The sequence below is a fragment of the Bos indicus x Bos taurus genome, chromosome 6, assembly GCF_003369695.1.
Source record: "Bos indicus x Bos taurus breed Angus x Brahman F1 hybrid chromosome 6, Bos_hybrid_MaternalHap_v2.0, whole genome shotgun sequence".
NCBI lineage: Eukaryota > Metazoa > Chordata > Mammalia > Artiodactyla > Bovidae > Bos > Bos indicus x Bos taurus.
Window position 1 is genome coordinate 70,675,645 of NC_040081.1, and position 24,220 is coordinate 70,699,864.

General features: G+C 41.9%; 1 protein-coding gene across 2 annotated transcripts in view; it reads right to left on the reverse strand.

Moving 5' to 3' along the window:
- Window positions 1-4,721: 4,721 nt before the first annotated feature.
- KDR (kinase insert domain receptor) overlaps window positions 4,722-24,220 on the reverse strand; it is a 44,921-nt gene continuing 25,422 nt past the window's right edge. The window contains exons 19-30 of one of the 2 annotated variants that reach the window (XM_027544522.1): window positions 22,889-23,002; window positions 22,227-22,315; window positions 21,488-21,641; window positions 19,475-19,572; window positions 16,897-17,019; window positions 16,633-16,744; window positions 16,270-16,369; window positions 15,754-15,859; window positions 14,453-14,604; window positions 9,207-9,306; window positions 8,624-8,709; window positions 4,722-6,635 (exon numbers count right to left, since the gene is read on the reverse strand). In XM_027544522.1, the coding sequence (XP_027400323.1) occupies window positions 6,413-6,635; window positions 8,624-8,709; window positions 9,207-9,306; window positions 14,453-14,604; window positions 15,754-15,859; window positions 16,270-16,369; window positions 16,633-16,744; window positions 16,897-17,019; window positions 19,475-19,572; window positions 21,488-21,641; window positions 22,227-22,315; window positions 22,889-23,002 (1,457 nt within the window). In that variant the 3' untranslated portion in view covers window positions 4,722-6,412. The remainder of the gene's footprint in view (window positions 6,636-8,623; window positions 8,710-9,206; window positions 9,307-14,452; window positions 14,605-15,753; window positions 15,860-16,269; window positions 16,370-16,632; window positions 16,745-16,896; window positions 17,020-19,474; window positions 19,573-21,487; window positions 21,642-22,226; window positions 22,316-22,888; window positions 23,003-24,220) is intronic. The other variant, XM_027544524.1, reaches the window with a different exon arrangement.

Below are 24,220 nucleotides of genomic sequence, written 5' to 3' on the forward strand. Positions count from 1 at the left end.
GCATGACATTTTCTTGTCTTGTTCATCAGTCAGAGAAGCAATAAGCTCTCCTGCAGTTCAGAAGACTACAAGAGTGAAAGCTGGGCAGAACACTGAAATTTACTGATAAATGAGGTGATAAGGGAAGAATGAGGATCTTTTTTTCTGTCTTCATGACAGGTCCTCAAGGCAATTTGCCAACCATATTAGACAGCAGAGGTGGGGGGAAAGGTACAGATATCATGATCTATTCACAGTGACTGAACTAAAAGAAAATTCTGTTTCTATTGACTTCAGGTATATGCTGCTTAAAAGATTCTCAAGTTGGTTTATACAGGAGCACACTTTGATTTGTAAAACAGATATATTTATGAAATGTTACACCTTACCTGATAGTATTTTGAAATACCCAAAGGGAAGTCATTGTATACAGCAATCCCTACTGAAGAATTCCTAGTAAAACTAATGGCAGTGATGGAATTTACTCTTCCTCTACTTCGAATGTTCACTAACTGGAAAAGTTTAAAATGTGGACGAGTACTATAAAGGTCAAACAATGTTACTTATGACAAAACAAAAGATTCCTTCTGTATTGCCATAAAATGCCTGCCAACATGGAATTCTTCTGAATGCATTATCAGAATCTCCTTTTGCTATATAAGTGAAATGCAAATTTTTCAACATGAGGTGAACCAGACCAAGAAAAGCCTCATTCCCCCAACCTGCTGTCAAAGAGCTTCTTACCTGATTTTTGCCACGAGCATTCTGACCCAGGTTAAGTTCCCCCACAATAGAATCTATGTATTGTAATACCTAGAAATGTCCTTGAACTCAGATCTTTGTTCAAAAATGACTGAAAGAAGAATGAGCCAATAATGAGAAATATGCTCAGTTGGTTAAAGGGATATCCTAAGAATATGTAGAGAATTCTGGGATAAGATTGAAATTACTCCTTTCCAGGGTTCTGCTAACTTTTAACCCAAGCAGCTAAGAAGACAGTTCTGACCACTAACTGTTAAGGTGCCTGGCACATAGTAAGTGCCTAACAAACATTGGTAGAAACCATCAATGAGCTCCTTTACTGTCTTCTACATGGGCTTGTCGCCGGATCTACACTATGATGCCTCTATCTTGCTTTAGAGTCTCTATTAATTAAATGGGTTAATATTAATAAACTCTTTTCAAAAGAGTGTCTGGCACAAGGTAGCATATTTAAAGTACAGTTAAATACAAACAAACCAATATTACTTGCTTATAATTGAGTATTAAAGGCTGAGTCTTTGGTCCTGATTTCTCTGGAAGGCCTGCTCTCGCACTACAGGCTGCCAGTTTTCTCGTTAGCTTAGGCAATGAATGTGGAATGCTGTTGCCCACTGTGCATCCAGCCTGAATTCTCAACATTGGGTCTGGGCTTTCATAAGTCCATTTCTGCTCTTTCTGTGGCAATGAACGGAATGTTTTCAATCCCCTTTGTCATGATAAGTCATTTTGGCTTAACGAGATTCCCTATGTAAAGCACCAGGCTCCCATGAAATCTCTTTGCCTAACAATGGCTCAGAGGGTTCTTGATGAGTCATTTCTTGCCCCACATCCTGTGAAAGGCACATGGGATCAGAGTCAGTCAGTGCTACTATCCTTCCCACTGAAGCACTCAACCCCCTTTCCTGGATTTATTCCCCCCAAATATTACTCCTTGAAGAAGGGAGAGGACAAAGAATGGGACAAACTGGAGCAGAGGTCAGCTTCTCATTCCCCGCCTTTTTCTTTTTGTAGCGCATCTAAAAGTCGAGACCTTCAAACAATTCAAGTATGGGGGTATGCTGTCGCCAGTTCCTACTAAGTATGGTGTCATAGGTTCTAAAGTATTTAGTATAAACAAAATGTGAGACTAACATAACATAAAAAAAAAAAAAAATCAAACCATGTGTTTTCATTCTTTTATTTTTAAACCGAAAACTATGAGTGAAACTGCTGAATGTAATACTGTTCTACAGAATCAAGACATTACAGAAAGGTCATATACTGTGTTGTGTAAAAAAAACCTAAGATCCAATCTGATGTCTACTCATTAACATTCACTCGTCACATATCTGTCACAGTTTACTGTAATCCTGCTCTTATCAATAGTCTTCCTTAGAATAAGTCTAACTCAGAGCTCTTTCTTATCTCTGAGTCAGACCTCAGCTGAGTCTGTTATGTCCTACCACCTTAGCTCCAGAACTTCAAGCTAACTTGACTGTTATATTTCTCTCCAAGTTGCTACTTCAGATTTCCCTTCTTCTTTCCCTTCTGATCAAAACCAGAGTAAATGTCTTTTGTTTACCTTTTTAACCTCTATTACGTGGGAGCATTCTGTAACTTCCCCCCCAAAACATCAGGCCTAAAATTACTTTCACAAAGACTGCCCAGATTTTCACTTATGTCTAAACGCTTTTGTGGGAGAGACTCATGTAGAAAACACAATTTTATAAAAACAGAGTGGAAGCCCCTTTAATCTGTGCTCACTCCTTACCTGAAAGCCTGGGCATGATATGCCTACTGCCCCTATGGGACAAGGGCACACAAATGTGAAAAGTTGTATATTAAGAGCTACTCTCTGATTATATGCCAATTAAAAAAAAACAGAGAAATTTGTTTTTAAAAAAGAGCTTCTCTCTGAAAGGCATTCACTTTCTGGGTTTGCTACATTTTACAATCAGGGTGATAAATATCTGAGTGAGACTTCTAAGGCATACTAGGGGAGACAGGAAAACTGGGCTAACTACAAAGTGGTGGGTTTTAGTTTTTCCTTTTCTTCTTTCATTGAAACAAAGGAATATGCATTGATAAGAAAAGCTACTCTGTGGGTAATGAACTTAAACCTCCCACCACTCTCCTCTCTCCTGTGGTGTGTGTGGGGAGAAGGACTGCTGGTGGAGGGGGAGGTGGGAGGTTGAGAGGAGAGGAAGTTTAACGGAAAGAGAGAAACAGGAGGTGAAAGGACAGGGGGTTTGAGAGGAGGGAGAAGAACAAAGCAAGTCAAGGGAGAAAATGAGAGCGGCCAGGAGCCAAGGGGAGACAGCGTGGCCTCACCTAAAACACACCAAACATCTCCAGTGAAAATTCTGAAAATAAGGCCCTGCAGGAAGCACTTTTAAAAGCTACAAGGTTCTTTTCAACACAGGGGCAAATGAGGAGAGAAAAGGAGCTAAGAACAAGGGGCATGGGAAACAGAAGGAGGAAGGGGAGGGCTAAACCTCCCCTCTGAATTATTCTGTCTGAGTTGCTGAAAGCATTTCTTTATGAAGTGCGAAGTTTCAACTGAATCCAAACCCCTGGCATTGGAAACAGTGCCAGGGGCCACTTATGAGAAACAAAATCTCTTTTTCTTAAAATGAAGAACATTCTGTTTTTCTGTGAGGTCTTCTCCATCTTGAATAGCCTAGACTCTCCTTCCATTCATTTACTGGACAACATTGTAACAATAGGAAAGACAAGACCAGACCTGACCTACAGTTTCTCATCTCTCAGAAGACCCTGCCTCACTAACTCCAGCCAATGGCTCAACCTGTAAGTGCAGTGCCCAGGAGCCACACAAACCTGGAACTGCCCTCTTTTCCATGATAAAGTTGTACAGAATGTCTAAGTGAAATGATAGGGTATGAAAAATGGTACACTGTGTATTTCCCCAACCACAGGGGAAAAGAGGTATATTTAATAAATGACGCTGCTACAACTGCTTGAAGAAAACAAAGCTAGATCCCTACCTCAGTCCATCGTCGTTGCTGTTCAGTAGCTAAGTCAGGTCCAACTCTTTGTGACCCCATGGATGGCAGCATGCCAGGCTCCCCTGTCCTTCATGTCTCCTGGAGCTTGCTCAAATTCATGTTCATTGAGTCAATGATGCTACCTAACCATCTCATCCTCACTCCCAAATCCCCAAAGGATTTCAATGTAATAAAAGAAAAAAGACAATTTAGAATTGTGCATTATTTTAGAATTGGAAAGATCTTCCTCAATATGATTTTAAAAACTTAGAAGACATTTAAAAATATACACAGGCATATTTTTTGACTATATAAACATTTCAAAATCTTTTATGAAAAAAATCCCACAAAGAATAGGACTACTCTTCAGTGCCAATAATCTTTAGATAACTCTACTCACTGAATTCAAGCAAAAGTAATCACTCAATAGGCAATGTTGGATCAGAGGTTCTGACACTGTAAGGATGGTGTGTGTTAGTCACTCTGTAGTGTCCGACTCTTTGTGACCCCATGGACTGTAGTCCACCAGTCTTCTCTGTCCATGGAATTTCCAGGCAAGAATACTGGAGAGGGTTGCCATTCCCTTCTCCAGGGGATCTTCCCGACCCAGGGATCAAACCCCATGTCTCCTGCATTGCAGGCAGATTTTTACTGCCTGAGCCACCAGGGAAGCCCCATAAGGATAGAGTAAAGCGTTATTGAAAACTATAAATATGCTCCATGCTTCCCTGCACTGCTGGGTCTGGTCACCTTTCTCAGATATCTTGGTCCCTGATTTTCATGGTTGGCTGTTCTGAGAGGCATGGGGGTTACTAGAGAGCCAGAAATACTGTTAGAGTACTTATCACATATCTCTCAGTCCATGTTTTAAGAATCTCAAAAGTGCTCGGAATTTAACAAGAGTTTGTGTGTGTGTGAATTATTTGTGCTATGAAGAAGAGGGGAAGAAGCAATTACACCTCAAGCCAGAAATATTCACCCTCAAGACAGCTGTGATAGTATTATACCATTGTATTTTTTTAAACTAATAATACATTTGTTTATAAAGTATATAAGCATTTTATGAAAATATCCTTTATAAGAAGAATAAGAGAACAAGCGAAAATAAAAAACAGCCACAGGAAACGCTGTCAGAATCTCCCTCCTCCATTTCAGAAGTGAGAGAAATGATGGGTATAGTGATGCAACCTTGCAAAGGATTCCTTCAAGTTTTTCGCTTTTTTTTTTTAATAAAATGGCATCAATTGCTAAAAGCATTATGACCTTTGTTATGCTACATAATACTGATACAAAATGTGAATAGTACAAAGTTCATTATATATAATATAAGGTTTTAATATATTACATTTGTTTCTACATAAACAGACTATAAATATATGTGCCATAGCATGTTTTATAGTCATTGCTCCCAGCCTCTCATACTATGGCACCAAACAGAAAATACCTCTTTTTTAAAAAGAAAAGAATAAGGGCAGAACCAGTAGAAAGAGCTTTACGTGTTAAAAGTCTAAATAATACAATAGGTATTGTTATAACTTGAGCTACAAGGTAATTTTGAAATCTGGCTAAGAATTACTCAGAGAGTGAACAAACCAAATCATATTTTACTAGGGCATACAGGTCAAATGACTAGAATACTGACTGGCTGGGAGTGGGGAGGTGGGGAAGGGACAGTCAGGAAAATACTGAAGGGAAGGGGAAAGACACGGAGAGGGGAGAAGGAATAAGAGTAAAATCCTTCCTGAAGCTTTGACACCACAGCTCCACACCGAATCTACTGCGTTCAGGCTCAGACATATCACATCAGGACAGATAGGTAGGTGTCCATCCAGAAGAAACCAGAAGCTGGTTCACACAGTCAGAAATCCTCAACGTGACACAGAGCCTCCGTCTGAGTGTCCTTTTCTGTGGCATCCTGAGCAAAGGATCAGTCTCGAGACAAGAAGCCAGAGCTGCATCATTTCCTTCCTGGGGCTTGGCCAGGAGACACGTAAGAGAACGGAAGGAACTCTCATTAGGAGTCGGAAACAGCACAAGGAACTCTCATTTAGCCCAAATGAGAAGAGCACGCAACCTTCTAAAACCAGTCACCTTGTCTGAAGCCTTTACATTTCCTCACCAACCCTACATCCACCACCTCCACACCAGAGCCAACACAACGCATGCGCAGGTTCCAGGGCGCTCCCAAAGCAAGTCAGCGTCTTCCTTTCCATCAATCCAAACCCCAGAGGTAAGACGTGGCTCCAACAAGCAAAGCTTCCTAGATGGATTTAGCTCTAAAGGTCTTTCCCATCTTCAACACCTAAAGCACTTCCATTGCCTGGTTTATCTTCTAGTTTTACGAGGTGTCCGCTCCCCGGGCACCGCTACTTCTCTGAGAGTGAAGTCATTTCTTGAACTTCTTTTGCTGCAACCCTTGGGGCAACCCAGGGTAGGGTGCATCCACCATGCTTTTTAAATGAATGAAAAAAGGAATAAGGTCAACACGGGGAGAAGACACAAACACATTCTTGGGTCACAAGCATCTCAGGAAATGCTTAGGGGACTGGCTCCCTGCAGTCTGAGGTCCTTTTTTTGAAATGAAAATCAAATGTGGCTACTTCCTGGTGGTGGAAAGAACAACACTTGAAAATCGGAGCAGCACCTCTCGTGTGATTTCCAGGACTGGGGGATGCAGGTGCCTCCTTTTAAATCGGAGGAGAGCTCAGTGTGGTCCCAGAGTCAGGCTGGAGAATCGGAGCTGCACTGCCGACCTGCGGCCCAATCTCCATCAGCTTTAAAAGTTCAGCCTCCTCGCTAGAGTACACAGTGGTGTCCGTGTCGTCAGAATGGTATCCCGACTGGTAGCCGCTCGTCTGGTTTGAGCCTTCGGATGCCACAGACTCCTTGCTTTTGCTGGGCAGCAGTCCACTGCAGAAGAGATGGCAACCAAATAAGTTGGCAGAGAGAAGGCAGTTCTTGTGCATCTTATCCTAACCCCATTCCCTACCCCGTGTGGGCTGTCAGTTTCCTGCAGACACAGCCCATCCCTCCCACTTGTTAATCAACATAGCAGGTTTACTCAGACAACGTCTATTTTCAGGTACTAGGATGAAATCTGAGTTTCAGATAAGTCCTCTTATTCAGGTCCAAGTCTTTCAAGCCTGAGATGAGATGAAAGGCAGTTCTTTTGGATTATGCAAAGGCTCCAACCAATGGAACCTTTTTATGGCCTTGCAGACTGACAAGTTTGTGTACAAGAATAGGAGCCAAAGGGACTCTTTCATGATGTGGGAGGAAACTGGGATGTTCTGAAAGTCCAATGGTACTTGTCACACACTGCCAAGTAGGGGATCACAAGGCCCGTGTATGGTGTTAATAAAATTCTTGAGCAACTTTAGACTTTAGTAAGCCTGAAGTGTGTGTGTACAATCAAGCTAGACATGTCAAAAACTGCTTTTTACTCATCAAAACCACATTCTTTGGAAGCATGGAGGACTGGATCACTCAGCAGCAACCAGAAAATGTTTTCAATGGTGTGGAACTGTGATAGACGGTAATCATGTCAAAGCTTAGAAAAAAGCTTAAAAAGGCCTTTTATAGCTGGGTGTAGGCTGTGTGGAGCTTAAGTCATTCTGAAGTATAGTGATTTCCCACCTTACTAGGTGTTTTATCAATCTATGCATGTTACAAACCAAAAAAAAAAAAAAAAAAAGGATTTTATTAACTCTGTGTTCATATATGGTTTAAAAGTTATTTCAAATAACTAGAAATGCATCTTTTCTTTCAATCTAACCTCAATACAACGGACTTGGTGTCTCAGACAATGGAATGGTATATAGTCATTGCTAAGCAAATAAAATACTTTAAATCGGTGAATAAAACATATAATTGGCTCTCACAATTTCTCATCATGGGCCTAGGACAAATGATAAAATTGCACAATGGCACATTTTAATTTTTTTTTCTTAACATGAGCATCACTCAATAATGCAAGGGGGCTCCCATTTTATCCAACAGTTAGATTATAGGTAGATCAAAATCTTCTCAATTCATACCTTGAGTGAAACTTCCAGCAAATAAATAACCATTCTACATCCCACTATTGTTATAAATACAGAGTTTCTTATTTATTAAGTTAAAAGCAGGTGGTGGTGGTTTAGTCGTTAAGTCATGTCCAGCTCTTGCAACCCCAAAGAGCCTGCCAGGCTCTTCTGTCCATGAGATTTTCTAGGCAAGAATACTGGAGTGGATTGCCATTTCCTTCTCCAGGGTATCTTCCTGACCCAGGGATCAAACCCAGGTCTCCTGCACTGTAAGCAAATTCTTTACTGATTGAACTACCAGAGAAGACACAGGAAGCCAACTGTAAAGGCAGGTACGTCTATTCAAAACAACTACAAATTCCTATAGAACCATGTGGAAGATATTATATTCAAAACCAAATTCACTGTTTTCCCCACAATTAAATACTCAATAATTCAGCCAATAGTATTTAAAGCAAGTAGACAATGGTTTACTTAAAGACAGGGGCACCCATTTCTGTTCAGGTTTGAAAATTCTTCACTGTAGAGTCCACAAAGATTTTAACTATCTCAAGAGTTTTATTAAAGATCAAGCCAGTGACCTCTTTGTCACTTAGCCAATATCACACAAACCACTGACCAAAGCAAATATGCTCAGAAATTCCTTAGTATACATAAAATCTGGTAAAAACCAACCAAATCCTCTTATTTCAGATTCTTTTTAGACTTGCCAGGTAATGTGTTTGTTTCTGTTCTTTATTAGTTAGGTTGATGCAAATTTGCCTAACCAATAAAGATACAAAAAAAAGAAAACTCTGCGCTTATGCTCAAAGTCCTAAGTTCCTTCCAAAAATTCCCTTTGAAATTTGTCTTTTCTAGTTGGCTGAACCTTACCTAAAAGATGGGGCTAACTTGGTTCTGTCTTCCAGGGTTTTCAGCTCTTCAGATGCAAGAACCATACCACTGTCCGTCTGGCTGTCCTTTTTAAGAGACAATGAGATGGCACAGTTGATTGAGTGTATATACTGACCAATCACTTAATCAAACTGATTTCCTAACCCATCTCTGAGACAGCATTTTCATGTTCTGCAGAGAGAGGTAAAGGTATTATAGCCAGAAACTGTACCGGCTATGAGAGGAAGCAACTGCTTCCACAATAGACCCAGGCCTGGAAGAAGAGAGGAATTTAGGAAGAAGCTAAGGAGACCCGTTTCTATCCCTCTTTCCACAATATTATTTACACTTCAATGGAATTGGGCATGAAGCTCAATTGTCTTGAGCCTTAACTAGGGGCTTCACTTATGGAAAAAACAAGGCAGCCCAATAAGTTCCATCGCTATAATGATCCCAAGACACATACCCACAAGGGAAGCCTCATAATGAGGCTCCAAGACTCCAATGCTTAGGCTAATATTTATCTAGCTAATGTTTCATCTTTGGTATTATTTCTAAGACTATTTTTAAAAGATGTACTTACATCTGGGATGACTTTTACTTCTGGTTCTTCCAACGGGATATCTTCAAATGTTTTTACACTGACGGGCCGGCTCTTTCGCTTACTGTTCTGCAGATACTGACTGCAAAAAAACAAATATTTATATTTTAGTAGTGGTATATAGTTGACTGCAGATTCCACAAGTGATACCTAAGTTCATTATCTTTGAACCACAAGTTTAATAGCGACCTGCAAAACATCCTCTGGAAAAAGAAAAACAAAACAAATATTTCTGCTAGCACACACCGAAGGCTTAATTTCCTGTTAAGTCCATTTAAAAGTATAATATAACGGAGGGGCCTAGATGAGCCCCCTTTCCTTTGAATCTTGCTTCTGAGGTCCAGGGCTGGACTGAAGGCTCAGTGGTCTGCCTACTACTTGGCTTCTTGATTACCTGCGATTCCTCCACTAAGCTCTCAGCATATCGCCGAGTGTTTCACATCTTTCTGGCCATCTACTAGGCAAATTATCTAGACAACGTCCACAGAGCAACCATTCCACGAAAGATGGGCAGAGGAAACACTCCCAGATTTCACTGGGTTCAGTAAAAGATGCTGAACCCAGCAGACTCTGGAAAGCACCTTCTCCTGCTATATGTAATAGAGGCTTAATGGGTAGAGGTGGGCTGAATCTCACAATCTTCTATTTTTTGGCCCACAGAGCTGGGGCTGTAGTTTGAGAATCATGAGATATTCCGTCTATTTCCAAGTTTACCATGGATTACACAGACTTGGGAAAGCCACGAATATATTTCTATGTCCCTGTTTTCCCATCTTTAAGATGTACAGGCCAAAGCTTTCCTTCCCTCACTCACAAAGATATCTGGAGGATGAATGAGGTGATCAGTGGTGGGTGATAAAGGATCTTAGAAACAGTGATGATCCATCAACCAAAGCTCGTTTTCCTCCTTTGAATTTCAAAGACTACCAGTTTCTTTCAGGAGTCCAGAGGACAGGACATGTCAGATAGCACATCACCTGTTCCTTAGGGGTGCTTTTTCCCTGCCATGTGACTTTGGGTGAGTGGGAGTGGTTTTGGGAAAATCAGCCCAAGTGGAGAGAAGCAAAGTTGTTTTCATAGGAAGGGATAGCAAATTCACTCTTCACTTGAACCCCACTGTACTTCCCACCTGAGGAGCCTTCCAGATATATTGCATATTCCTTGTGTTTTCTGTGACCAAGTGAAGAGAGGACTCATTTGGGCAAAGGAGGATAATGGAAACCAAGTCTTCCTCCCCTGCCCGAGGAGGCTGGTTTTTCCTCTACAAAGAGAGAATGAGGCTCACCAGTGACATCCACACTCAGGAAACCCCATGGGAAAGAGGACACAATGTATTAAAAATAAGGAGATTGAAAACCCTACTTCTCCTAAATCCAGTCCCCAAAAGTGATAGTTCTACCAATTTACTGGTACCATAGTCAATCATTCATTCATTCACTCATTCAGGAACCCTCCCATGTGCCAGGCAGTGTGTCAAATGATCCTCAACTACTATCTCATGGCATCTCCATGGTACCTCTCTAGGTGGGTATCCTTAGCCCAACTACAGATGTGGAACTAAGACATAGAAAGGTTAAGGAACTTGTCCAAAATCACATAACTAGACTACCTGGATTATCATCCTGAGGGCAATGAGCAGCCACTGAAGAATTTTAAGCATGAGATTGACAAAGTCAGATACACCTTTTAGAAAGATGACTCTGGGTTCAGGAAGGTAAGACCCAAAATCATGAGATCAATTAGGGAGCTGTTCCACTTATCTAGGAGAAGGAAGAGCAGCTTGACCAAAAGGTGATGCCTCCAGGTCTGGAGAAGTAGACAGATTCCAGAGGTATTTGGGTTGTAGCATCAAGTAGAGTTGGTGAGCTTCCTTTGAAAGGCCACTTTCTTGGTTTCTGAGCCCAATAATTCCAAACATTGTTCAGCCAGTCTCAGTTGGCAAGGCATTTTCATATACATTGTTGCATCTGTTCTTAACAAATCTACACAATAGGTTTTTCTTATTTCTTATTTGGAAAAGAGGAAGTGATGGCTTAGGGGGGGAATAACTAGAACTGGAGCTCAAACTTAGGTTTTTAGAGGCCATGCAGGGTTGTTTTTGTTTGTTTTTACCTCACTCCACATTGATGCCCTTGGAATAGCATTAGGAAGGAGAAGGGAGAAGAGGGCACTGGATATGATTGTTCAGTTCTTTATTAAGCACCTGATATGCATGCAGCCCTGCACGCTCCCATGTGTGCACTGAGCGTGCAGTGATACGGAGTGGAGGAGGGGGAATGTGGGCTATGAGACAGACAAAAGGTGAAGAAAGAACAGGTTCATTTCAAGCAGTCTAATATCAGAGCCAAATCCAGGAGCATCTAGCCAGCAGGCTGTCCCTGGCATCAATCTACAAGGAGCATTTAAATCATCACTAGCAATTAACCAAAATGAGAAAAAAAAAAAAAAAAAAAGTATGTGCCAGAACCTTTCTCTGGGAGAGAACTGAAAAGAAGTCTTTGATAAGCTGCTTGGAGTGGGGGGTGAAACTCCCAGGGGAAACAGTGGACCAACTGCAGATGGTCCCCAAACTACCCTGTAAGGAAGATGAGCCCAATTAAGATGTGTTTTCTTGCAGGAAGCATGCAAACTGGGGGCCGGAGCTGATTCATAGGGAAATTAGAGACAAAGCAGAGTCTAGACACTAGTGGTCCTGCCTCCTCACCCCTCCCCTACACACCTCTCAGCGTCTTCTCTAAATAAATGCTGAACAAATATTTTTTAAAATAGTTAATGGGGCAAAAAATCAGGAGGTTGGCTCCCACAGGGATGTCTCTGTCCTGCTCTATTTATAACACAATGAAATTGAAAATTATAAGCAGGAAGAAAGTGAGAAAGACACCTCTGCTCTCCTCCTTGACTGGCAACATGAAGATAAGGGAACAAGTCCCCTGAAGGGACCCCAACCTCTCCTCTTGCTCCTCAGGGAAGCAGAACCACAGGAGAGCATCAAAATGAAGTGTGCTGTGTGGAGACGCCTGGACTCTGCCTCTCTTTTAACCTAAATGATTAAAATGTGAGTGTGGTGTCTTATTTTTAGAAAAGGGAAAAAAGTGGAGGGGATTGAGTGGGGATGCAGACGAGAGATTCCAATTTCCGTTTTATTTTTCAAATTATGGCTGGATAAAAGACAAACTGGACTGCAAAGACCAATTCAAAAAGCACAGACAGCAAATAGCAGCCAGGCCTGCACTGGGAGTGTGGTGTCACATTTGTCCACGCTTCTGGGGATAAATGTTAGCAGCCCTGCTTCAGATCCAGCATTGCATTTGGCACTTCCATCACACATGCATGACTTCATCAACTCTCAGCACCATATGCAAAGCGCCCAAGCGAGCCAAGAGGCTGCCGGCTGGGTCCTCACCCCACCTCGTCACAGAAAACCCAAGGAACACAGCTCATGATCAAATGGCTTTCTGATCAAGCAGAAGGCAACAGTGTTGCAGGAATAATTACCACACCAGAAGGCCAGTTAAACTTGAACTAGGACTTTTTAAATATGAGGGTGGAACTATGGATTTTCAGATTTTCATTTCATTCCTCCTTCTATTTGAGGCCCCTTCCTTGGTTTGGGAGAAAACAGTCCTGAGTTAGATATCGGAAGAACAAGATTCATCCCCAGGATGTGTTTTAAGCAGCTCACACAATAGCTATTATTTATTGGGTATTCTCCAGATACCAAGCAGTTAGAAACTCATTATGTCATGTAATTCTCAAAGTCATCATTTTTGTACAACACCAGTGTCCTGGCCTAGGTCACACTGAAAATTTGCCCCAGATCAGAGCTGCAAAGAGCAGACTTGGGAATCCAACCCAGTTATGAAGTCAAAGTGTTAGTCACTCAGTCGTGTCTGACTCTTTGTGACCCCCTGGACTGTAGCCCTCCAGACTCTTCTATCCATGGGGATTCTCCAGGCAAGAATATTGGAGTGGGTTGCCATGCGTTCCTCCAGGGAATCTTCCCAACCCAGGGATCGAACCCAGACCTCCTACACTGTAGGCAGATTCTTTATCATCTGAGCCACCAGGGAAACCCAATTCTATCTGACTTTAAAATCTGGATCTTTAACCACAATATCATATTCTTCCAGGTAATTGCTCTGAGTCTCATATTCAACACTTACATCAAAAGATAATAGTATCTACTTTGCCTAACTCTGGCAAAACCTGGTAAGAAAACGTTCTTTCAAAAATGCCAAAAGTTCTTGACACAGATGGAATGGACAGCTTACTAGCTGGCTTCTACCCACTCTGAGCTTTCCTCTCTCCCATGGCAGCACTCCTGCTGCCCTCCCTGTGCAAGTCCACAGGGCACACTGACCAGGGTGACTCCCCACCTGCCATCTGGCACGCTGGCCACAGGCTAGAGCTCCATTCCCCCCCAACCCTGAGCTTCAAGGTGCTCCCTGCAGCCTGTGCACACTCAAGGGGGAAGGCTGGGCCTATATGGTCAGGGGTGCGGTTACAGGAGGAAAACACCCAAAGGGGTGGGAATGGGAACAAAGTGAAGTGAAGTAGTCCCAGGCTTAGGAAAAGACAATTTTAATATCATATTGTAGAAACCATATCAACTCTTTCCTTATGCACAGGTGCTGGGAGAGAATAAAAAGAAAGCTGCCTTTAGAACCCTTCTACAAATCAGGAAAATACTGCAGTGCATGTGTTTTAAATAAGCCCAGAAGTCCCATTATGCAAATAAAATGCTGAAAATCAGACTTGGGAGGGGCTTCTGAAGATGTGCTGTCCGGTCTAATTCAGGACGCATCCCCACGGCAACTGTATCCCAGCCAGAGAGGCAAAAGTGTGCTTTCATAAACGCACAGAACTCTTCCTTCCTGAATCTTTCCTAAGCTGTTTAATTCACATTAATAAAAGAGTACATGGGGATAATTTAAATACAGATGTCTTTGTAAAATCGGTCTCTTTTTCTGGAGATTAACAAACTATGGCATTCCAGCTATTTGCAGCTGCAGGGCTTAGGATTCTGAAAGGAAGAGCTTCGGCCGCAATGTGGACCACAGATGGGAAGAGATTCACCTACCCAGGCACCCTCCAAGGAGGACCTCTCAGGGCCAAGGGTGAACGTGCAAGTGAATGCAGCAACTTCATACAATGTCCTTCCTCCACCCGCCTCCCCAGGATGACCTTGAAGCCCCTTCCCCCCAGGGGATGTTGACCTTAGACCGTACCTGATTCCTGCTGTGTTGTCATAATGGAATTTGGGGTCACATACTTCCTCTTCCTCCATACAGGAAACAGGTGAGGTAGGCAGAGAGAGTCCCGAATCCTCTTCCATGCTCAAAGTCTCTGATATGGGAAGAACAATGTAGTCTTTGCCATCCTGAAACAATAAACATAGAGTGCTATTGTTATGGCTTCAGTCCTTCAAGAGCCTTTACATGAAAAACAAAGCCCACGGGGGCTTCTTGTTTATGGGGAACGTGGCTTTCATATCTGAAGGTGAAACTTTAAGACAACTTTAAAAATGGCTTGTCAAAAACACAAGGGCACTTGAAAGGGATGTGTATATGAGAGTATACTTTAGGAACGAACAAAACACGAGATGGGCAAAACACAGAGGAGTACGCAGGCTGTAGTTACAGCTGGAGCAACAGAACAGGCAGAGCTCCGCAGGGCTTAGAAATCATTTCTTCACAAAATCCTATCTACACCAGCCAGGTCCTTTAAAGGGCATGTCATCCAATTTTAGCCTCTACACTTCAAAGCAACGGAAAAACTGATGACAGTCTAAAGAAAAGCAATGTATGTGCAGGAAAATGGGTCTTCTGAGAAAAGGTTATGCAACTTAACATTAGTTCATGGAGAGAAAGAAATAAAGGGCAATTTGATACTTCTCAGTGTTTGGGAGGTTTATTGATAAAGACAGATTTGACACATTGTCCCCCAGCTGTTCAGAAGAAAACCAGGAGGAAATTGGCTTCCATTCACTGTGGTAAGAGGTGTTGACTGGAGAGTAAATAACTTTCTAAGGGTAAAGACTACAATAAAATCCTCTGATGGAAGTTATGGGGGCCTGGGATTTCATGGAGGGGGAAAAAAACAGAACATTTATTTTGCAGGATTCAGATCTTTTTTGTCTGAAGAATGTATTTAAAATTCCTTGAAATTCTGTCCACTGTTGATATTCACCCACTATTGATATTCACTTAATCAACGAGGTTTTGTTTTTTTCAATTTGGGGGTTTTATTTGTTGTTTTTGTTTGCTTTTTTTTACTTCATAAGAGTACCCGAAGACACCAAAATATACATCAGTAAAAATAAATGTGATCAGCTGCCAGGTTATGAATTAGGATCTCATCTGTTTAAAGAGGCAACTAAGACTTTTAGAAAAGCATTACTGCTCAGATCTGGAATGTGGCTCCTTATTCAGTGGCTGAGAGGACAGCGTGGTGGCCATGAGAAGGCAGCAAGAGGGCCCTGGACAGCTACGTACTCTCTGCAGAAGCTTCTTGCATGGAGGTCACAAACCTGTTGAGCGTTAGCTTGTAACAGATTTCCCAGATGCTCCACCAGCTCTGAAAACGTGGGTCTCTGATTGGGATCCCCATGCCAGCAGTCAAGCATGGTCTGGTACCTAGGGAAGCAAAACACTGATGTCATCAACTGCCTCTTTCCTCCTGATCTGATGCTGAAAATAAGCACTTGAATGAGTAAACATTTATAAAGAGTCCACCATGAGCCAAGATGCTAAATAGGGATATGAAACTATGTAAGACATAGAGCCCTACACTTGGAACATGAAGTGTGTACAGAAAAGGAAACATCATAAATCAACATCTAGTAAAAACTGACTGGTTCGTACAGATAAACTGCTGTCATTTCAAGAAGGATGACTCTGTGGTTGAGATTATCAAGGAAGACTTCAAGGGAGAAGTAAGACACACACTGGGTCACAAAGGAGGTACACAGAATGGAAAGTCTTCTAGGCAGGGAGAATATTTGTGAGTAAAGAAGGAGGATAGAGAAATATGTGTAAAATCTTACATTTCTGGTGTGGTGTAATCAGGGGCTCTCATTCTAGTTCCTTCTTTCAGTCGCCTACAAAATTCCTCATCAATCTTGACTCCAGGATACGGAGAAGCACCTGAAAGAAAACAGGAATGGGACACAATTGATTAGATTTTCTCTTACAGAAATCCCTGAGTCTAATTCACATATATATGAGCCTGACTCACACCTTCTTCACATGTATACCTTTTTCCCCCTTTCTTTCTCTCTCTTTTTTTAAGATTCTTATAACCCAAAGCTTCCAAGTAAGTTTCATCCAATGAAGGTGAGATACAGGAGTAACTGACTTTTATCATTTTCTTTGCAGCATGGATGGAGGAACAAGGAGAAGGGACTTACCTAAGGAAAATATTTCCCAGAGCAGGACACCAAAAGACCACACGTCACTCTGAATTGTGTACACTCGGTCAAAAATCGTTTCTGGGGCCATCCACTTCAAAGGGAGGCGAGCCTGTAAGGGTAGAAGACAAAGAATGAAAACCCAACTTGGCAAAAACCTGAAGAAAAAACTTCCATTATCCCTGCACACAGCTTCTCAGGCTGGCCCAGGAGAGTTTGGATTCTGCAACTTAATAGATCGCAGGGTGCATCTTTGAAACTTACATCTCCTTTTCTGACATAATCTGGGTCTTTATAAATATCCCGGGCCAAGCCAAAGTCACAGATTTTAACCACGTTCTTTTCCGACAAGAGGATGTTTCGCGCTGCCAGGTCCCTGTGGATACACTGCAAAAAGAATTGTGTGCATTAGAGTTCAGCCTGGCTGATCTCTTCTACATCTGTTGTGACCTCATGCTTTAGAAAAAAAAAAAAAAAAAACCCACATCAGAAAACCAACTGATTAACAAGCATTGGGTTAACATCTTTTATCAACACTTCGGGAAAAAAGAAGTCTGTGAGGTTCACTAAGACACACATCTGCTTATTTCATAAACAGCCTCGGACTCTGAAACTAAATAATTAAGTTATAGCATAATGATGGAGTCATAAATAGACTTCTCTTGGGCACAATTAAGAATGTGTTTCTGGTCACATCCACACATCCCTTTTGCCTGGCACCATATCGGGTTAAAATGTGTTATTCTAAGGAGGCCCTCGAATGAATGAATGCACGGAAGTCAGAAACAAGGGGCTCTCCTTGGTTTGGTGCCCTTTGTTGGTTTCTCCATTTCATATGTAACCGAAGCTGGACCAGCTCTGAGAAACAATTCTGAGTGGGGCTCACCCTGTTTTCAAAGTGCTGGCTTATCACAGAGGCCAGTGAAGGCACTCTCAGCCTCTTGCCCATCAAGGAGATTCTCTGATGCACACAAAAGGAAAAGCCAGTTCTCCTTGGCTTTCTTTCTACTCTGTTCTGTCCCTCAGTTTCTCTCTTCTCTGCATCGCCTAACTTCATGTAACTTCCTACACTAAGCAGTTCTATCTCCACTGGACAGATCTGTGACGGAACAAGAGCCTTGGGGAACATTTAGAAATGAATGGAAGGCTCAGATGAGACACTCTTAGGTCTGTGGAACAGTGATGTGTGAGCCAAGCATGAGGGACCCCACACCTTGCATCTCTATAGCACTTTTCCTCTGAACAAGCAAGGCACAGGGATATATTGTATAACACGGGGAGTATAGCCAGTATTTTGTAATAACTGTAAATGGAGAAAAAAATTCTATACAAATTTCAAAGAAGTTTTTTACAAAGCACTTTGTATAGTATGATTAAGCAAACCAGGAGACTCCAAAAAACACAGTCCTTCCTACTTCCTTCTCCAAGCCCTACCAAAGAGCTTCCTTTTTTGAAGCAACCAGGTGTTATTCAAGAATCAGCTGGTATATGCAGGGTAATGAAAGGATCCTCTCCTCCATTCCCTTCCCTGTGAAAGGAGCCCTAACTAACTGGCAGGCTCTGACCTTTAAAACATAATAAAATAAAATCGTCAGGAAGGGCAGAAAGCCTTTCTCTTTGGGAAAATCCTCTAAGATTCCACTTCTCTCCCTTCTCCTTGGGAGCAAGAAGACAAGAGTTCCCAGGCAGAAACCTCTGGGATCCTGAGGCTCTGAAAGCTGTGACAAGCTTTAAACTCCAGAAAAAAGACACGGCTGAGGGATTTCACTCTAATTTAGAAACAAACAACAAAATAAAAATGTTAAGTCCTTCTTCTCCAAGTAGGCTGCAGCAATTGCATTCTGTCAAATGATCATTTTTCCTGAAACTTGATTTGAATTTGTCTTGTTCCATGTAAAACCAGCCACTTTACTCTTGCCAGGGTGGTGACTTCAACCTCACTCCCTCCACAATGTTTACAACCTTTGGAATGTTTGTGACTTGTCACGTACCCACCTCAGCCTTTGTTCAGCCTATTTTTCTAATTTTAGCTCTTTCAATTGCGCTCTCTAAAGGCTGTCCTTCCTGGTTTCTAATTATACTACTAACAAATACTTTTTGATGGATGGTGATGAATGTAAAAGAAATGAAAAATAGGCTCTCTTACGCCAAGATATCTGCAAGGCTCAGCCCCTCACCTCTTCCAGGCCATTGCTCAAATTCCATGTTTCCCTCAAGCCATGGGAAACACTCAGTTTAAAATCAGTGTACAGAGAGAGGCAGTTGTACATACAAACATACAGCTCCTACAGACTATAACTCTTTCTTGCTTATTTTTCTACACAGTACCTGCTCCCATCTAAACCACTTGTTTCTATTGTTTGTTCCACCCACTGGAACATAATCTCCATGCAGGTAGACAGTCTGCTTACTCGCCCACATGGTGTCCTTAGTGCTTAGAACAGTGGTCCCCAAACTTTCTGACACCAGGGATCACTTTCGGGGAAGACAATTTTTCCATGGACTGGGAGTGGGGGACGGTTTGGGGATGATTCAAGAGCATTACATTTATTGGGCACTTTATTTCTATTATATCAGCTCCACCTCAGATCATTAGGTATTAGATCCCAGAGGGTGGGGACCCCTGGCCTAGAAGACTGCTGACACTTGGAAGCTATTTATCACATGAATTAATTTCATGAGCTCATAATATCTCTTTAATGAGTAGAAATGGAACCTCCCCAATAGACTCTCTTAACAGTCCCAGGAGTGGTGAATGAACTACAGTTCCAGAAAAACACGAATGGCTGGCACTGGACATCTCATTTCCAAATTTGTAATGTAAAGAGATACTCTGTCTCACCTTCCGTGATGCCAAAAACTCCATGCCCTTAGCCACTTGGAAGCTGTAACAAATGAGATGCTCCAAGGTCAGGAAGTTCTTGTACAGATCTTCAGAAACTGTCAGAAGATACAGGAGCACAGAGATTGGTATTTCAGTCAGAGAGTATTTGTTTCTAAGCTTAATAGAGTAATCTTCATTTTAAAAATTGGGAGTTAAATTTCAGGAAATAGAAACAAACAAAAAATGCTTCTCTCTTCTGTAAGTATGCTGAATCATGGTATATTATTAGCCCTCATCAAACCTTTTAGCAAAATATTGGTTTTTTCCATTTTAGCCAAATTGGGTGAACAAATCCAGGAGGCAAAATGGAGGTGAAACTGGCATAGATAACAGGGAGGTAAAAGAGGGCTTTTACAAATTTGCTGTTTTAAACTTGTTTTTTTCATGTACCCAGAGGGATAAACAATAGTTTCATATCAAGAACTCTAAAAATAAAACAACAATCTCCAGGGTCATTGAATCTTTTCTCTACAAGCTTTGTCCTAGGATAAAGGCCAAAGGTCAAATTATAATCTACAACGGATAACTAAAAATACCAAAAATATATTTATTTCTCTCACTTTCAAGCTGAGAAAATGCTGTAAACACATTAAATCAGGCCTGTGAGGATACTTCTTTTCCTTCAAGGATATGAACCAGAGATGACAGGAACATCGAAAGAAAGATAAACTTATGTAAACTCATGGTATTTACTTCCGGGCAAGTGGTACAAATAAACACTAAGACATTACTGGGTGTTTCAACATGATCTCTTAACTTTGGTCAGATAAGATAAGACATGGCTTCTCTCTTGGAGACAAATACCAGAGTAAATGAAAACTCAGATGTAATACTAGCCTTGTAAGTAATAAAAACACTTGAATCTTTTTCTCAGTGACTTTCTATGCTTAGGGCTGGAGACCTGTCCATGAAAAATTAGTGAAACTTCTTCCTTTTCTAAAAAAACGAAGGCAAAATTCCAGGCCAACACCCCCTCTACTCCAATGGTTCCCTCAAGCTCTTGGGTTTCCCGCTTACTGGCCACCATTTTGTGAGAGAGAAGATGGGGCAGAGACTGCTGCACTCAGTGTGCGCTGGGTTATATGAGCTCTAGACAACCCCACCATGCTTTTCTAGACCACGTTCTACCTCACACCGCCTGCTTGGCTTCTCTGGGAAAGAGGTTAGTTTTATGTTCTGTGGCCTCATGTCAAAGGGAACAGAAGTGGGTTTCTTCCACTATTTCATAACAGAACTCTTCTATGCTTATGCCTCAAGAAGAGCCAGATGTCAAGAAGCCCCATCTCTTCCTCCACGGGGCTGTCTCTGCTCCTTCTGAGGGAAGCAGATATACAGGGTATCCTGAAGATGAAGAGGTTCTGGAAGTTAGGCTGGGAGCACAACCCCACTCATAAAGAGCACCAAAATATCAGTGGAAGCATAAGTGGATAAGGAAACAGGTATTTTCCAAGACTCCTCTGAAGAAGTATGGAAGACTTGATAAGCCACTTGGGATGGGGTAGAGACAATAGAGGCCTTTTCCAAGGCCTACACTGCCTTGGAAAAGGTTGGGTATGATTAACTGAAGGACTTCTGTTGTGCCGCTACAGCAAACAAGGTGGGGCTGAACCCCTGTGGACAATGGGGAGGCTGATCAACCACTAGGGAGTCTCCTTCACACTGAGCTTCTCCTGCTGATACATGTTGAACCAACTCTTGAAGAGCAATGGTTTGAGTGTTGCCAATTGCTTAGCTCTCCAGGAACACCAAGGTTTCTCAGGCTAGCCATGCTCTACTCACAACCTAGCCCACTGCTTCTTTAGACCTTCTGCCCTTCACTTTTGGAGAAACTGAATGGAAGCCTTCTAGAAATTTAGGTCTCTTCCAAATACTAGGTAAGACTTTTCCAGGACAAAATTCTTTGTCACATCCCGTCACCTGGTCTGTTCCCACAGAGCATGTATTGGGCATGGAGGAAGCAATGGCAGGTACCTTCCTCCTCCTCCACGTCACTGAGGGACTTCTCCTCAACAAACCCAGAGCTGGCTGAGCTCTGGCTGCTGGTGATGCTGTCTAAGCGGCGTTTAGGATCCATGGTGATCTCCCCAACGTATTCTTTCCCTTGCCGGAATTGTGCCCCTTTGGTCTATAAAGAAACAGATGAACAAACTCCTTGAATACCAGAAAATCTCTAAGATATAAACTATAGAAGCAATTGTAACTATTAGAAGAAGATGAGGGACATCAATTTCAGGATCATGAAATCTCTGGGCTGAAATTTTGGGCAGGTGTGCTAAATAATATATTTTCTTCCATAAAGCCTGGTTCCTTTTTAACTTAGAGATAAAGGCCTTGCTTCCAGTTTCCCTCAGACACGCTCCCAACATTAGGGCATTTTGACAGTGAGATTGATACTCAATAGGGCCAAATATGGCCAAGGAAGAGACAGAATAATCCTGAGCTGTTCTCCCCTTCTCATTCTTTTTCTTTAATCACCCACCTTCCCCTACTCAGCATCACCTGTAATGGGTCAGTAGATTACACTCCCAAAAACAAAACACGAGATGTGTCCTCCAGAAGGTAAAAGAGAAAAATACAACAGCCAAGAAAGTAACATGAAAAGATTCCTCACAAGTTCCTCGCAGAATTTTACCAAAACAATTCATCTGTACCATTTTGAGTTTTCCTCTGCTTTACGATGTGGCCACAGGTGAGGTAGAAAATGACATACCTTGTAGGGGACAAATTCATTTCTCTTGCTTCTTAAGTAAGTTGACAGGTTTCCAAACTTGCAGAACTCCACAATCACCATGAGTGGCCCTGCAGACAGCACAGCATGCCAAGGAAAATGTATTTTCACTCATGTTTCTCACCAAGTGTTTAATACATCAATGAGTCAGAAAACATCACAGACAAGGCTACAACCTTTCACTGGAAGCAGGATCATAGAAACCAGCTGCTTGCCATTCCCTTCCATTGTAATTTTTTTCTTTTTCTAACAGGCCTTTCCATAAAAGATTAGTCAAAATTTCAGAAGAAAATCCACCCACTTGCTTTTCCATACAACCATGTGAGCTGATTTCATTTTAGGGGGAACTACTCTTAAATTCCTTTGCTCTCAAATTTGGGAAGAAGTTTACTTTTCTCCTCTGAACACCTTTTACATAGGAAGCAAACTTTATTATAGTGATATGGCATTTTTTAATTCATAGGAAGTTCTAGAATAATCTATAGTTCCCATTAAATCTCCATGAAATATATTTATATCTAGGAATCTGCCAAAGTTTCCTAATTTAAGGAAACCAAGGCCATGGGAGTTGGGTGGTTCCCTCAAATACCAGCAGAAAAGTATATGCTGAAATCCCACAACCAGAGCTATCCACAGACACTTACCCCCTGGCTTGGTACAGGCACCAAGAAGATTGACCACGTTGAGATGGTGGCCAATATGAATAAGGATCTTGAGTTCGGACATGAGGGCTCGGTGTTCACCGTGTGTTGCTCCTTCTACAGATACAGAACGAAGAAGGCAATCGAACATGAGGGCATTACCTTAGGAGGGTGAATGCCACACTGCATGCATCTGTGCAACTTTCCCTCCAGGGATAATATAACTACGAGCCAATTTACAGATGAGCTACATTAAAAGACAAATATAAGTTATATTTTATAATTCTAGATCAGATTCTTTAAATGCTTGATATTAGAAGGAAGCCATTGTGAGGTCTTCTTGCAAAGTGGAGAAATACATCTGCAAATGAAATCATGCCCAGATTTTCTTCTTTTACAAAAGTGGATTTTCACATATCAGGTTTACCATGCTTCTTAGGGCCTGATTATTTCAGTGCTTCCTCATAAGGAAGCAACATCATGTATTAAATATCCTCATGTGTTATGGGCTCTGCTGAAGTTCCCATCAATCTGTGCCGAGCAGGAAACTTAACAAGGGCCAGCTGGCAAAGCCAGTTGGCACATGAGGCTGATGAGGCTAAGACTGTGAGTTTGATCCTGTCCAGATGGGTACACTTCACTGTGATTCACAGACCTGGTCCACACCTCAGACCCTGATGAGCCACCTCAAAATTACACACTCCCTTGTCCACAAGGGAGAAGAGGCAAAAGGAGAGAGATGGCTTCAAGATGCACAAGACCTATTGGCAAAGGATCAGCAGCACTGTCTCCATTAGTGAAAGCACATCACAATTATAGCACAGAGCTTTATAGGCATGACCTCCCCCAATTAAAATGGGAAGACCAGAATACCATTACTATTAGGCTTAACAGTTGTTTGCTCTTATTTTTTAGTTGCTAAGTCATGTCCAACTCTTTTGCGATCCCATGGACTGTAGCCCGCCAGGCTCCTCTGTCCATGGGATTTCCCAGGCAAGAATACTGGATTGGATTCCCATTTCCTTCTCCAGGGGACCTTCCTGACCCAGGAATCAAACCCGTGTCTCCTGCATTAGCAGGTGGATCCTTTACCTCTAAGCTACCAGGGAAGCCCCTAACAACCGTTTATTAAACTTTTAATTCTTAAAATGTCACCCATAATCCTTTTTACCCCAACACAACCATTCTTTTGCATATTATCGTTTATATACTCCAATTCTAGGGAACATGGCTAGTATTTTTACTTCTTAGATCAAATTTCTTTTTCTGCTTCTTGATTGTCTATAGTTATCTTGCTAATGCACCACAGTACACTAAGAAACAATTTTGAAGTGA